General features: G+C 37.0%; 2 protein-coding genes across 7 annotated transcripts in view; one reads left to right on the top strand and one right to left on the bottom strand.

Moving 5' to 3' along the window:
- LOC118279336 (uncharacterized) overlaps positions 1-17,089 on the bottom strand; it is a 102,692-nt gene that overhangs the window by 66,531 nt on the left and 19,072 nt on the right. The gene's annotated exons all lie outside the window — the stretch shown is intronic.
- Positions 5,879-10,339, top strand: LOC118276672 (uncharacterized). Of its 2 annotated transcripts, none has more exons than XM_050698722.1 (2): positions 5,879-6,277; positions 10,098-10,339. In XM_050698722.1, the coding sequence occupies exons 1-2, from the start codon at positions 5,990-5,992 to the stop codon at positions 10,269-10,271; spliced, it is 462 nt and encodes a 153-aa protein (XP_050554679.1). In that variant the 5' UTR covers positions 5,879-5,989; the 3' UTR covers positions 10,272-10,339. The 2 variants fall into 2 exon arrangements, with proteins under 2 accessions (XP_050554679.1, XP_035450994.1); XM_035595101.2 differs by lacking the exon at positions 10,098-10,339 and adding an exon at positions 6,717-6,964.

A 17,089-nucleotide genomic window follows, 5' to 3' on the forward strand; every position in this document is an offset into this window, starting at 1 on the left:
AAGCTAGTATTAGTACCCAAACAACAAAAAAATCCTAAAACTTGGAACTTTTACCCCCAACCCCTTAAAATAGGGGGTGAAAGTTTGTTCGAGACTTCCGCAACTTTTGACGCTAGAGGTCTGAATGCGGCCGCGGAGGGGTAAAAATCTGAAATAGGGAAACTTAATTCCCTATTTCCTGCTTGAGATCTGAAAATTATACACAAGTACATAGAACACAAACTTTTCATCAAATCAAAACATTATCCTACCCATAAGTACTTAGATATGAATAATATTACTACACTTCACTTCGGTAAGTGTTTATTAATCAACCTATACTTTTGAACATAAGCATCGTAAGTAAAGTATGCGCCAACGCCCGCCGCCTGCCCCCTCGTCCCCGCGCAGTAGCTAAAAATAATCGGCCCGTCAGCGAGCGCGGCACCCGAACGCGGGCAGACGCGCGAGGGCAGACGTCGTTGACGGTTGTCTCGTTGAATGAAAAGTTTTCGGAATATTTCGGTGATTTAAAAGTTTGCTATCGCGGAGAAAAAAACCATTTGCCTAATATTTAATTGTTAGTAGTTTAGTAGGTAAAGGTTTAGATACTAGTGTTTTAATTTTCATTGATAAAAAGTATTAGGATTACGTTTGCAATTTTCTTATAAATTTAGTAGTTTAGTAGGTGAATTGTCGCTCATTTTATCTTTCTATCATAAGCAACCTACAAAAAGAAATGAAATCCCACAAAAACATTTCATGTTAAATGTTGCCAAGACGAGACCATATAGCTCGCACTGTCAAAAAGTAATCAGATCCCGTGTAGAGCCAAGTTTCTAACCCTATACTTTTGAACTGGCGAGTTGGCCGCACGGAAAGAGTTTAGAAGATTGAATAGATTTTTAAGCTCAAGCCCATATGACGAATAGCAAAAAGTCCGTGCGAGCTATATGGTCTCGTCTTGGCAACATTTAACATGAAATGTTTTTGTGGGATATTAATAATTCTGTAGTAGGTCTATGTCAAGGATAACCGACGACCTGATAAAGGTCGCAGAATGACCCGATTATCTTAGGACCGGTCTATATGTCATTAGGGTACAAAAGTGTAATAAGTATCATGGCGAACAGATAACGATCTCTTTAACTTACAAAATCTACAGTTTATTGTTTACTCACTCAGGCGCGGGTTGACATCACAGCAATGTGATTGAAATGATTTCCTGACACATTACAGACGTATGAATTGCGTATGTTTTCAAAATATACGAAACAATATTGCCTCGTCTGCAATTATGTTCTAGTTATTTGATCATTAAATTAAAACTTTCAGCATTAATCGCTTTTCACCACTATTGTTTTAAGTCTATGTATGATGAACAGGACCAAACGATCAGTAACAACTTCAAATACAAGTACCCAAGGATCACAATCATATCTGCGAGCCTGTTATTACGCGTTTTTTTTTTTTAAATGTAGTCTTATAAAGTAATAATAATGTCTATTATTTATTTATATTTAAAATTGCTGCTGAAGTTAAGCAGACATTTCCTTAACGGATAAAAAAAATATTTATAATTTTATATATCAACTTATATTGGAGAATGGCCTTTTTTGGAACAAGGAAATGGTCTGACAGTTGAAGCATAAGTACCTCGGTAGGTGCTGATTTTCATGTACGTAGGTACCTACTTAGTTCGTTAAACCCAAGTAGGAAGCTCAATGAACCGATGGAGAATTTATTTAAAAGTAAATTATTCGGTTATATGGAAATTATTAGTACATGCACCTACAGTAAGTACCAAAAATTTACAATAAGATTTAGACATAATTCATATGAAACATGGCTGAATACTAAACAAAAATAATCTTTATTCTTAAGGTAGGTATTATTGTATTTATCGTCAACATTGGATGAATGATTTTTGGTAATATTCTTATTTATATAAGTAATTTTTTTTAATTAAACATTATTCATATCCAGCAAAATGATTTCATAAAAGCTATTTACAATTTATATTCTTTTAATAAATAAACAGTAATTGAAAATATAAATAGTGAATAATGTAACTGTGTTACAGCGGAGGTTAAAAGATCATTTGTATATCAATTCGATTCCGTTTCGAGCACGTGCACTAACTTGTTTACAATTGTATGCATCTGATTTAATGACCATTTTCTATTTATATGTTATTTGTTCATTATGCAACTAATAAACATTGAAGTACACATTATACAAAGGTACATACATTATTATACGAATGAATAGTACCTATATTTTAATTATCATAATATTACTTAAGTTATTTATTGTTGACGGGTTATGGAGACAAGTTTGTGATTTTTTTTATATTTCTATTATTTAAATCACGATATTCAGAGATCCGGCGCCTCCTTTAATTGCTCATGGTGAGTATCAGGTGGTTTTAGTGAGATAATAATCCTACACTGCATATTCCTTCTTTCTAAAACATAGGCACAACTTTAGACGTTTCCCTTCGTTAAAAAAAGGAAAATATAATGAGTATTGTGAATTCATTAAAGTATTAATCTATTCCAGAATAATTAGAATATACATAGGTATACTTAAGTAAAATTAATTTTGTAATCAACTCATAAGTTGCTATAGAAAATCATCCCAAGATTCCTCAGTTTCTAGGCATAGTAATAAATGAATTGCCATTAGCACTTGGAAAATAATCATTTACAATAATAATGTAAACAAAGTAATAATCAAGTATAATCTATTAAGTAGATGCATAATTATAATGAACAATTTGCATTCAAACATCACATTCTTAGAAGAATACTATTTGTTTAGTTGACCAGACAAACGCAGCCTTTTGTATATTTCCAATTTATTTTCGTACATATATACTTAATAGATACTTTTTGGTATTATAGTAAAAATGATAACGCAAGCTACATAAGACGTCAGAATGACGAAATGCAAAGATAGAGGGTCGTTTTCGAAATCTATGAAATACCTAAATATTTCAGTAATCATAGGACTTTCTTAATAATATATTTTGAAATGACACACAGCATAAGTTTACACTTTACGTTTATTTTACCATAATAAAAACTATTCGATGTTGGCACAGGAATTCTGTTTCTGTATCAGAAATATACATTCTACACAAAGATACAAAAACACGAGGAGGCTAACGTAGGTGTGTAGCTAAACTTACAACAATCAGCTGATAGTACATTCTGTACAGGAAACTACTTACTATATCAATAACACTAACATTTCTAAATCAGCCTACAACTAGTAACTAGATACATGGAACAACATTAATTCTTACTCGATAGTTAAACTAGATCACATGTCACCTCACTAGAGTCATTGTCTCTTACTTCACTCATCATCCAAGTCAAACCACATTGAAGTAACACTCCGCGACCCTCGCTCCCTCGCCTGCTCCTCCGTAATGATCCTAAGGACCACTACCTCCATCATGCAAAGAGCGAACAATATCAGAAACACAGCAAAGTTCGAGCCCTGGTGGTGGAACTGGAAGGAGGTGGGCAGCGGCCCTGGGGGCGGCCAGGCTGACACCCCGAACGTCACTAAACTCGATACACTGGATAAAATCATAATCCTGTTTCACATCACTATTCCCATTTTCAAAGTTTGTAATTTGTTCCGACAGTTATGTCGTCACATTATTCGGAATCGATTGCTGGAACTCGATTCGAATTTGTATCCGCGAATCAATTAATTGTTTGTTTACAAGCGTGCAAATCTGCCGCGTGCCGGAACGACTGTGCGGTTCGTTATCGGCGGCGGTGTGCGCGGCCCGCGAATGCATCGGCCGCGGCGCTCGGCGCCTCCAGCCGCTGTTGCAACTCTCTTATGAAATATGAATCGCTTTAGTTAGATTCTTTGAGTTGGGAAACGGTTGAAATGCGAGTGAGCGCAAGCAGCGAGTGTTTTGCGGTCAAGGCTGCGCGGGTCCAGTGTCCGATGACCTTTACAGTGACGTATTGTAGTGGACTAATGGCCCAGTGTGCGTCGCGCCCTCGATGTAGGGCGGACTCGTTGCTACACCTGGACACTTGTATGCAAAGTGTCAGCTTCATTGTTTCTTATCAACTTAATTACAGTCGAAATAGGTCATGGTTAACATTAATCACCAAAATTCAAATGTTGTTGCTTAAACAAGCATAATATTTACTTCTATTTTCAATATTGCAAAAAGTACCAAAGCGATGTTTTAGCTTGAAAACATTTCCTCGTATCTGTTAAGTAAACAAGATACTTTATCGGTCAAAAAACGTTAGGGATTATTATTTCGATCATTGAGCCAGTCACTCTGCCTAGTACCTATGCGGATAGAAATGGGTTATCAATGTGGGTCAATAAGAGTAAACACCGATACCCCACCCACGTCAAATCGACGTCAAAATAAATATTGTGCTAATTTATCTAAATAAGCCCACTGGTCCTTTTGTTCGGTACTAAATCTAAACTAAAAGGACCAGAATTCAAATAATACCTATATGCAACAATGGTAGGTACATTTGAATGGGGGGATAATACTGTAGAACAATAATACCGAAAAAACATGAAAAACTTATAAAACAGACCTACTGTTTCCCATTTCTTTCTCGTTACTTTTCAGGTTTGGCAAAAAGAAAAATTAGGGTCCTTTCAGTTTATTTATGAATTTATCATTCACACAAAGCAACGGACAACTGGTCAGGAAACTACACAGTCAGACCACCCGTATTGCATTACATATTGGTCCAATCTACGAGGTATAATGTTCCCAAGACATTTGAGATGAAGAGAAAATGCAAGTAAACTAGTATTACCAGTTGTCTACCTGCGCTAGGCTGGAGGTGGTTGGAGGTGGCTGGGAGTTTCACAAGCCAGTTGTATTTGCATAGACAGGTCCCTTGATAAGCCAGCAGATATCGCAAGAGGTCAGTGTCCTGTGTCAGTTGTGTTTGAGTGTCTTTTTGGCGATTTGTACTAAAATGCTTTGTAATTTCTATTCCGGTCTTGATTTTGTCATGTTCAGATATTATTTATACCAATATTATAAAGCTGAAGAGTTTGTTTGTTTGTTTAAACGCGCTAATCTTAGTACCTACTAGTTCGAATTGAAAAATAAATTTGAATTAAATATTTGACATAAAAGACCGGACTTAATAAGATGGGAAATCTTTAGTCTAAAAAAAGGCGTTAAAATATGTAACGCTGTATTTAACGCAATAATTGGAAAATAAACATTAGGTTTATACCGATTCGGTTAATTATTCTAAAAATAAGGCGAAAAATAAACAAACGGAAACATCGGCCAAAGGCACCGGTACGAAATATTGGCGGACCGTTGCTAATGTCCTACGAATTTCGTGCCACATTACTGAACATTTTCGTTCCAGTTGGGGAAACAGAATGCACCCAATGCGTTATCTAATATAACGCTAATGAAGTAACGAATGATTGATTCGTTCACTAAGGTAATGGTGTAGTAACAGTGATTCCGTCAGATGTCGCTTGCGAGAGATTGATTACCTATTGATATTGATGCCATTAAATAATGATTCGTTACATGCACTCTAAAAATGCTTGTTTACTTTAAAAGTTTCCAGGTAGACATGTATTTTGAAAATACTTCATTTCTTCAATCTTTGAGCTGAACAAAAAACCCCGAGGTCTAATAACACGGGACGAGAATGTAGGTAGTGTAAAACAATTGGAACTCTGATTTTACCTTCACTTAATGGCAATGGAAAGTTTAGTTTTTTTTTTATTTTATCAAAAAAGGTATAGAGGAGCAAAATTTTTGCATATAGCCTCTTCGAAAACAAATGTATACCATAAATAAACAACTCATCTAATAAAAAAATTCTAACCTTACTTTTCAACTGTCATTTATGAAAGTTACAGCAGTTATTGTTTCCCTATACTTATTATACTCTTTGAGTTATTGTACCAGAGCAAGTGAAGCAAACAGTAGGATATTAATTAAATAATCAGGGACTACTCCATCTCAATGTTTATTTACGTCGTATATAAAGATCCTCCTGAACTATCCTTGTTATGCCCACGAGGATCCGAGATGTATGACACGTCAGTCGAGAAGACCCTGCTGGTGAACCCAGTGTGCCCAGTGAGGATCATCCTGGAGTACATCAGGAAGCAGTGTCGCCTGGGCATCTTCACCCACTTCGATTTAGCTGACGATAACGGCTGCCTCATGGGGCTGTTCAATCTACCGACGTATGCGTATGCCACGGATCAGTTTGAGCACAAGAGGACATACTTTATTATCGTTTTTAAGGTGTTGTTGGTGTTATATGGCCAATTAATCGGGGGGGAAATCTAAAAACTATTTAGCTTATGACAATAGGCTTGCTCCAGGTTTTTTTGGACCACAACGACAACGTCACGCCTTTTATTCCCGAAGGGGTAGGCAGAGGTGCACATGACACGCAATGCCGCTATACAATGTACACCCACTTTTCACCATTTGTGTTATAAGTCCCATGTGATAGGGGTTGAGTTAAGTCCCATGTGATAGAACTTTTAGACTTTTTTGGACTTATAGAATAAATAGGATACTTGGAGACATGTTGTATTTAGTCCTGTGTGTACTCGGCTATCCTTCAGGAAAGGCCTGCTGTCTATTTGTACACAGTTATATTTGTTACAGCCATGTAAGCAAATCAGCACGACAACACTATATCTTGGTAACAACATAGATATCTTTATGTTTGTAGGAGGTAGACAAAAGGTTGGAAGTATTGCCGCAGCTGAACTATGAAAATAAGATGCATTTCGACCTGAAGATGAGAGTAAAGCGGTTCCTGATGGTGGGAGACGTCAGCACCTCCACCATGACGATGGGATTCTCTGCACACCAGGCAAGCAAGATGACGGTTAAGAAAAAATAAATAAATGAAACCTTTACGAATATATTAATGACTTAGGTATGGTACTCAATGAATAAAGACTGATATTTCATAAGGACTTTGTTTAGTCAACATCTGTTTGAGTAAACAGTCGACAATTTTCATTTAAAAATTCGTTTTACAAATCACTAATCTTATTTTATTTTTATTTATCGTAGTAACATACCTGTATTAAATACGTTTTACTATACATATATACTGCTACACTGACTATTGGCGCCTGCTCAGAAAGAATATCACGCTCCTGTAATGCGACTTGCAATGTTTACTTGCAGGCGCCTTCTATTATATTTCCAAAGTCAATATCAAAGACTAGATATCTCAATTATATTTTTTATAAGTATAAAAAATGTATTTAGTAAAGGTGTATAAGTATACACCTTTACTAAATACATATAGTTACAAAGGGTATCCAAACCCAAGCTTCATGTTGTACTAAGAATTTTCAGTCAAAAGGATCTTTCCCGAAGCTTTTGGGTTCCCTTGTGTCCACTTAATTGCCAAATAAAAACAGACAGAATCAAATGACAAATTGAAAAAATAGTAACATCATCCCAATTACTACGATACAGTATAGTAATGTAGTTTAGGCAGTGTAACTAGTGGACAAATGAGCTGTCCTCAATAACTAATGGTGGACACACAAACATACATACATACATACATACATACAACACACACAGTACCTATCATAGTTTGTCAACCTTCCGGTATACCTGCAGCCGTCGGTACTTCGTGACCGAATATGGCACGACTCATGTGTCGGGTATTAATTGGTGAGGTAGAATCATTTCTATATTAATTTGATTGGTCATGGTATAAAACGCCATCGATAAATCTGTACTAAGAAATACCTAAAAATGTATGACCGATTTGTTTCTAAGCACAAAATTCAGATATGTGACCATTGTATGTCAATAAAATGACAATAAAGCGGTACAGACTCTTTGGGGGTTAGGAATTTAAGGGTTGTTGGGTAATCGGGGTTTGGGAAGATAACCCATTTCTATCTGCCTAGTACCTATGTGGATAGAAATGGGTTATCAATGTGGGTCATTAAGAGTAAACACTGATACCCCACCCACGTCGGATTGACGTCAAAATAAATATTGTGTGAATTTGTCTAAATAAGCCCACTGGTCCTTATGTTCGGAACAAATCTAAAAGGACCAGAATATAAAGAATACCTAAGTGCAACAATGGTAGGTGCATTTTAATGGGGGGATAATACTGTAGAACAATAATACCGAAAAAACATGAAAACTACTATTTGCCATTTGTTTCCAGTTACGTTCCAGGTTTGGCAAAAAAAAAATAGGGTCCTTTCTGTTTATTTATGAATTTATCATTGACATAAAGCAACGGACAACCGATCAGGAAACTGCTACACAATCAGACCACCCGTATTGCATTACATATTGGTCCAATCTACGAGGTATAATGTTCCCAAGACATTTGAGATGAAGAGAAAATGCAAGTAAACTAGTATTACCAGTTGTCTACCTGCGCTAGGCTGGAGGTGGTTGGAGGTGGCTGGGAGTTTCACAAGCGAGCTGTATCTGCATAGACAGGTCCCTTGATAAGCCAGCAGATATCGCAAGAGGTCAGTGTCCTGTGTCAGTTGTGGTTGAGTATCTTTTTGGCTATTTGGGAAAAAATGCTTCGTAAATTCTGTTCTGGTTCCTGATTTTGTCATGTTCAGATATTATCTATAATAATATTATAAAGTTGAAGAGTTTGTTTATTTATTTGAACGCGCTAATCTAAGTAACTACTAGTTCGAATTAAAAAAATAAATTTGAATTAAATATTTGACATAAAAGACCGGACTTAATAAGATGGGAAATCTTAGTCTAATAAATAAAAATCTTAGTCTGCAAAAAGGCGTTAAAATATGTAACGCTGTATTTAACGCAATAATTGGAAAATAAACATTATACACCGATTTGGTTAATTATTCTAAAAATAAGGCGAAAAGAAAACAAACGGAAACATCAGACAAAGGCACCGGTACGAAATATTGGCGGACCGTTGCTAATGTCCTACGAATTTCGTGCCACATTACTGGACATTTTCGTTCCAGTTGGGGAAACAGAATGCACCCAATGCGTTATCTAATATAGCGTTAATAAAGTAACAAATGATTGATTCGTTCACTAAGGTAATGATGTAGTAACACTGATTCCGTCAGATGTCGCTTGCGAGAGATTGATTACCTCGCCATTAAATAATGATGCGTTACATGCAGTCTAAAAATGCTTGTTTACTTTAAAAGTTTCCAGGTAGACATGTATTTTGAAAATACTTCATTTCTTCAATCTTTGAGCTGAACAAAAAACCCCGAGGTCTAATAACACGGGACGAGAATGTAGGTAGTGTAAAACAATTGGAACTCTGATTTTACTTTCACTTAATGGTAATGCAAACAATTGATTATTTTATCAAAAAAGGTATAGAGAAGCAATTGTTTTGCATAAAGCCTCTTCGAAAACAAAACTATTCCATAAATAAACAACTCATCTAATAAATAATTCTAACCTTACTTTTCAACTGTCATTTATGACAGTTACAGCAGTTATTGTTTCCCTATACTTATTATACTCTTTGAGTTATTGTACCAGAGCAAGTGAAGCAAACAGTAGGATATTAATTAAATAATCAGGGAATACTCCATCACAATGTTTATTTACGTCGTATATAAAGATCCTCCTGAACTATCCTTACTATGTCCACGAGGATCCGAGATGTATGACACGTCAGTTGAGAAGACCCTGCTGGTGAACCCAGTGTGCCCAGTGAGGATCATCCTGGAGTACATCAGGAAGCAGTGCCGCCTGGGCATCTTCACCCACTTCGATTTAGCTGATGATAACGGCTGCCTCATGGGGCTGTTCAATCTACCGACGTATGCTTATGCCACGGATCAGTTTGAGCACAAGAGGACGTACTTCATTATCGTTTTTAAGGTGTTGTTGTTATCTGGCCATTTAATCAGGAGATAAACCGAAAAACTATTTAGCTTGTGACAATAGGCTTGCTCCAGGTTTTTTGGACTGGAGTATATAGTCCTTTGTGTACTTGGCTATCTTTCAGGAAATTTACGCCAGCTACCTAATTATATGGCTGTATGCAAATGAGCACGACAACCTCTATATTTTGGTAGCAACATAGATATCTTTATGTTTGTAGGAAGTAGACAAAAGGTTGGAAGTATTGCCGCAGCTGAACTATGAAAATAAGATGCATTTCGACCTGAAGATGAGAGTAAAGCGGTTCCTGATGGTGGGAGACGTCAGCACCTCCACCATGACGATGGGATTCTCTGCACACCAGGCAAGCAAGATGACGGTTAAGAAAAAATAAATAAATGTACCCTTTACGAAGATATGAATGACTTAGGTATGGTACTCAATGAATAAAGACTGATATTTTATAAAGACTTTGTTTAGTCAACATCTGTTTGATTCGCTAATCTTATTTTATTTTTATTTATCGTAGTAACATACCTGTATTAAATACGTTTTACTATACATATACAGGGTTAAAGGGTAAGTCGACCTAAATCCTTTAAGACGTGATAGTTTACATCATTCCTGACTGATTTGACCATGGGACCCCATATCCCAAACTTAACCGTTTTCAAATTATCGGCATTTTAACTTTTTTGATAAAATTTCCCATTTTTTTGGCAATTTCTCCCTTGTTTTGTCTTTGGTGGCCAAATTTTGTTTTGTTTTTGCTTTTTTGTGTAGTAGATTAGTTGCTTTATTATTTAGAAAACTAAAACTGTAAATAACTGTACCAACCGAGTCGTAGCAGACGATCGAATGTTAAAAAAAGTAAATAAATTTGTGATAAGTTGTTTTTCTTTGTAAGATATTTAAAAAAAAGTCTATGACAACTGTTCTGCAAATGTGCGCTAAAATATCTACAATTCTTCATCCATCATATCCATCAGACCACCACAGATGGGGCCCAGTAGGGCTGATGCCTGATCCGGAGCTGCGGACTACCTAGCGGGTTTACCGGGGCTCCGGCTAGAAAAGCAGGAGAAGGAACAGGGTGGTTTTTAGTCAGTAAGAGTCTGACACTCCCTCTCGCCTCGCCCAAGGTGGGAGAAGACATTGGATGATTTTCTCCACTCAAAAAAAAAGCCACTCCCTGACATTCCTTCTGAAGTGAAGTGAACCAGTTTGTTTTATTTTGTTATCTGACTCAAGTTAAATTTGAAGCTTAAATATCGATATTCTTATTACTACCTTGTAGTACTTCATCGATGTTTTGGCAAAGAATTCAAATTATTCCCTATCTTGTTATACCTTATCAGAAAGCTGAAGAATTGTAGATATTTTAACGCACATTTGCAGAACAGTTGTCATAGACTTTTTTTTAAATATCTTACAAAGAAAAACAACTTATCACAAATTTATTTACTTTTTTTAACATTCGATCGTCTGCTACGACTCGGTTGGTACAGTTATTTACAGTTTTAGTTTTCTAAATAATAAAGCAACTAATCTACTACACAAAAAAGCAAAAACAAAACAAAATTTAGCCACCAAAGACAAAACAAGGGAGAAATTGCCAAAAAAATGGGAAATTTTATCAAAAAAGTTAAAATGCCGATAATTTGAAAACGGTTAAGTTTGGGATATGGGGTCCCATGGTCAAATCAGTCAGGAATGATGTAAACTATCACGTCTTAAAGGATTTAGGTCGACTTACCCTTTAACCCTGTATACTGGTACACTGACTATTGGCGCCTGCTCAGAAAGAATATCACGCTCCTGCAACGCGACTTGCAATGTTTACTTGCAGGCGCTTGCTATACGACTTACTATAATACGACTAGATATCTCAATCAGATTTTTATACTTATACATATTTACTGAAAATCTATAGTCACAAACGGGACCCAAACCCAAGCTTCATGTTGTACTAAGAATTTTCAGTCAAAAGGATCTTTCCTGAAACCTTCGGGATCCCTGTGTCCACTTCACAGCCAAATAAAAGACTGATAGAATCAAATGACAAATTGAAAAAATAGTAAAATCATCCCAATTACTACGACACAGTATAGTATCGTTTAGGCAGTGTAACTAGTGAACAAATGAGCTGTCCTCAATAAGTATACATACAACACACACAGTACCTATCATAGTTTGTCAACCTTCCGGTATACCTGCAGCCGTCGGTGCTTCGTGACCGAATATGGCACGATTCATGTGTTGGGTATTAATTGGTGTGGTAGACTCATTTCTATATGATTTTATTGGTCATAGTATAAAATGCCATCGACAAATCTGTGCTGAGAAATACCTAAAAATGTATGACCGATTTGTTTCTAAGCACAAAATTCAGGTATGTGACCGTTTTATGCCATTAAAATGACAATAAAGCGGTACAAGTACGTTGCCGACCTTTTGGGGGTTAGGAATTTAAGGTTGGGGAATCGGGGATTGGGAAGATTGGGAAGAGAAGTAATTGGGCCTCCGGTAACCTTACAGAATGAAACACAACGCAAGCGTGGTTTCACGTCGGTTTTCTGTGAGGCCGTGGTATTCCGGTACTCCGGTCGAGCCGGCTCATTCTTCCCTAAGCATGGGTCTCCCACACTTAAATTCTATAGTTAGGTATTATTAGAGCTAGCTCTACGCTAGCGATGATGACAATGGAATATAAGCGTGGTTTTGTTATTATTGTCCATATGTCTGTCTGTCTGTAATATTATTCAATCCTGTCTCGTCATTGTCTTTGGGTTTTTGCGGAAGTTAGACACACGTGCGCAGGCGCAGGAAATTGAACCTTCGCTGTAGGAATAATAAGCAGTTGCGTAATTTATTATTCAATTAAATGCCTTATTTTATACTTCTTCTAAACTTAAAGCTTAAGCTCAAGACTGATCGAAATGGGGGCCTGCGGGGCTGGGTAAACACTCTGTCCTATCTAGGAGACACAATACCTTTGGTACCTGGGCATCTAGACTAAAACAGATGCAAGAATTCTTATTTTGTTATGCAACTACAGTAGGTAAGTTGAGGTGTTCAAAATTTATTTTTCAGCGGTAATGATGATGTTGAACGTAGTAGAAAATACGCTCAAAGCAAAAACGTCGGCGCTTTTGATCTATTTGTCTCAATTTCTCCAACCTCGAACTTGATTCAACCAATGGAAACATTACATTTACTTTATTTCGCTCTCTTACAAAAAAAGGCAACATTCCATAGACCCATAGCATAGAGGAACAAAATAAATTCTGACGAACAACGGACTCGGTTGGCGCAACGAACCGTATCGATGCGCTCTTTGGCACGTCAAAACAGCTGACAACCGACCGAAATGAGTAGTATTAAATAATCGTGAATTACTATAATTTGGGAACTACTTCCGAAATCGGTAGGCTTATATCCGATAACCGTTTTCCAGCTGTGACACGGTGGTATGATGTTGTGGTATTGACTTGTTTTATTTGTGTCACAGTGTAGTTCTGTGTTCGCAATTAGTTTCGAGTTTTGGTGTTGATGTCGCAAAACTTGCGGTTGACATCGATTACGTATTAATTACACGGCGTTTTGTGGTCTATCTGGGGTAGCCATTGTCTGGCCGCAGCGGGCTATTGTTGCAAAACTTCCCTGTACTGTCAGTCTCCTTGTATGCTGCATGCCGTGATTAAAGTGAAATTAGCCGCGAGATTTGAATAGCTATTATTTGCTTTGTGTGTCCTCTATCAGTTGCTGAAATCATAACGTTTTATATCAAACCGTTATGACTCCTAAAGTTCACAATGAAGTACGTATTCGTACGATTGTGATAATCTAGAATAGACTATTCCAAAAAATCTTTTTCAATGCATTTTTTGAGAACGATTTTAGGCTCAGGACATATTAGTCAACACTAATATGTGGCTATGTTATTATAATCTTAGGTATGTTTTGAATCTAGGGTTACAGACGGCCTAGCAGGATGTCAGGGCTCCAGCTCGAATTATGAGTAGGAACGGGGTGATTTTTAGTCCGTAAGAGTCTGACACTCTCTTTTGCCTCACCCAAAGCTGGAGAAGAAGTCATTGGATAATTTCCACCCCTAAAAAAAGAGGTATGTTTCCTTTATGAGGTCGCATTGTTTATTTAATTTCTGGTCTGTTGTCAGTCACTGAAGCTTAATATTTGATATGTGGAAATTATCTAATCACGACTGAATCACGAGTATTTGTACGATGACCTTCGTGGAGCTGACATTTTGTCAATGTCCAAGGGTGTCTGGGTGCTAAATACATTGTATTTAAGGAAACAATGGCATTGGGTCACTTCGCTGTTGTGGTCTACGTCAAGATTGGCAATCCAACATTTTCATAGCCTTGTTATTATTTTTTAGTTCATTATTACGAAGTCAGGTTTTCTAAAACCACTCGATAATGTCAGACTAAAAACTAGACAAAAATATCTACCTAGGTTAATACCTATAAATAATAATTTGCTTGGTTAATACCTATAAATAATAAGCAATAATTTGCAATTTTATTAGTATTATTTTGACTGTTGATGAAGCGAAAGAAGTGTGTAAGAACCGTGGCAATTAGCGTTCCATTGTCTCTGCCTACCCCCATGGGAGACAGGCGTGAGGTTATGTTTGTATGTATGTATTTTGAACATAAAAAGTTCGAATGACATAATTTTACCTTCTACAACCAGGCAGACTTCCCGAATGGGTAGCGTCAAAGCAGTTCAATTGATCAATACGAGTACATTATTAAATTATTAAATATGTCTGTCTGTCGATTCTCGTGAATCCAGCGAAGGGATAAACATACTCCTATCACTTTTCCCATTTCCACCAACTCATTTTCCGAACTATGAGTTGTTGGTCCACTATCCAGCGTGCAGCCTGCGCACGAGCATTGCGTAGATCCGTGGTAATCGATTGATGCGCCTGCGCACAATACGTACGTGATAGGTTACCCAGCTCAGTGCACTTTCACTGTTACTCAGTATTACACTACTACTTGATTCCAGAAAAAAGAAAAAAAGTAAAGTAAATTGGGTTATTTCCCTTTGTTTCAAGTTTTCACCGCAACAGCGGTTTATTTAGTTTTGTGTTGATTTAGTTTGAGGAAGATGAATAATGTTTACCTATGTGTGCCGACTGTTATTGCATAAGTACTGCTATTTGTTAATTACAAGACTTGTTGGGTCTTTATAAGAAAGAAGATAACAGAGCTTTCTGGAAGTTCATTTGTTTGCAAATTTTTATAGTAGTATTAATTGATTTCAGGGAATTCAGGGTGTGCCTACATTAGTGGTCACAAAAGCTTCAAATGAAAAAGAATATAGATTTACTATTTGAATATCATGTACCGGCTTTATTCGATACTCAAGGACAACATCTTGTCTTATTAAACCACCCTCACTACGCGAAGGGCTTCATGTGACGCCCAACATTTGATCCCTATTTCCAACTACCCTCTAAGGACCTCTAGTACTTAGACACAGTACACCTATGTATACCTATATGTAGAGATATTGTTCATTATAATGTGGACATGACTCATGCTACAGTTTCAGCACTATCTACCTAACATGAAAGTAATTACGAGGAATGACAGCATGAAGAGAAAGGCGGTGCAATACCTAGACTCATGCATTGATACATATTTTATGATATCACTCAGAGATTTTCTAGCCATACTAATATTTCGCGTTTTAAAATTTTGCCAAACAACAATGACACTTAATATACATAATTTTAAGGCCTACCTTTAAATACAATTCCAAATTCACAAAATCACAATTCACAAACACAACACTAGAACACAAAATCCAAATTCAAATGTGACGGAAGCTGTCCGTTTCCGAACTTCCGCTCGGCGGCATGAGCGCGGGCTGAGTGAATGAAGTGAACTGAACGATAGCGAGCCGCGCGCGCGATATACACTCCCCTTTTGAATTCGAATTTCGAACGCCTATGTTCCATACAGTTCCATAGTTGAATGCATACAGGCTTTAGCACATCAAGCTACCCAATAGACTGATTGATAGATTTTCAATTGTACTACCTTAAGTTAAAGTTGAAAATTAATTGTAAAATATTACCGATAGGGGTAGCTTGATGTGCTAGCATCAACATGCGTAGTGTAGGTTAATGTGTAATGATGATTCAAGGTCAATATTGTTCCACGTAATGAAGTAATTTAATGGTAGACCGGTATGGGTGAGTGGTCGTCGATGTAAGTACGAAGGGAGTTCGATTCTGGGATCCGCCAAAATATGGATAGAATAAGTAACCGTATTAATCTTTGAGTAATATTATTACAATTAATAAAGAATATCTAACGAGAAGTTTGCAATCTTACAAGTATGAAGTAAGGGGTTCCCACGTGCTACGTTTCGTAGCACCGTCGTAGCACATAACTGATTGTAATATTTTGTTAGAGAATATTGTTGTTAACAATATTTAAAGACGAATTAATATGAATGCTGTCTTATTCAAGTACATTTCGTTTTGGTAGCTACCCAAACTGTATTAGTAAGTAACTAAGTATTAGAAATATCAAACATTCATAAAAATGTGTTTAAAGTATTTAAGTAATTTAAGAAATAAGGTCGTAAGTCGCCGGTTACAAGTAGCAGGTATATAAGAAAGCTTCATAACATTTTGTCCGATTAGCAACCATATAGGGTTTCATTTTCAAAGACCGGCAACGCATCTGTGAGTCCTCTAGTGTTGCGGGTATCCATGGGCGGGGCTGATCACTTACCATCAGGTGACCCGCATGCTCGTTTGCCACTTATTCCATAAAACCCCTATTCCATAAAACAAGGTTCAAAAATCCCTAAATACTAAAACCATACAGAACCCCATGTTCCTGGAATGCAGTATGACACGCGACACACGACACAGCCGGTGGTCATTGTAGCATGACGTGACATGCTCGATAGGCGCCCGCTACTGAGGCGCCCTCTAACGGACACAGCTGGGCGAGTTAACTTGTGTGTTATCGGGCCGGTAGGGGAGGTCTGAGAACCGTTACCTATGTGTATGTCACCTAGTGATAACTAGGTTAGGAATGCTTGGTTGGTACTAACAAAAAAGAGGTAGGCAGGATTATAAAGATGATGGTGAAGATCTAAACAATGTCACCAAGAATTGTATTGTGAATCTGATTGAAAAGATGTAACCTAAGG

Source organism: Spodoptera frugiperda, chromosome 15 (genome assembly GCF_023101765.2).
Source record: "Spodoptera frugiperda isolate SF20-4 chromosome 15, AGI-APGP_CSIRO_Sfru_2.0, whole genome shotgun sequence".
Lineage (NCBI taxonomy): Eukaryota > Metazoa > Arthropoda > Insecta > Lepidoptera > Noctuidae > Spodoptera > Spodoptera frugiperda.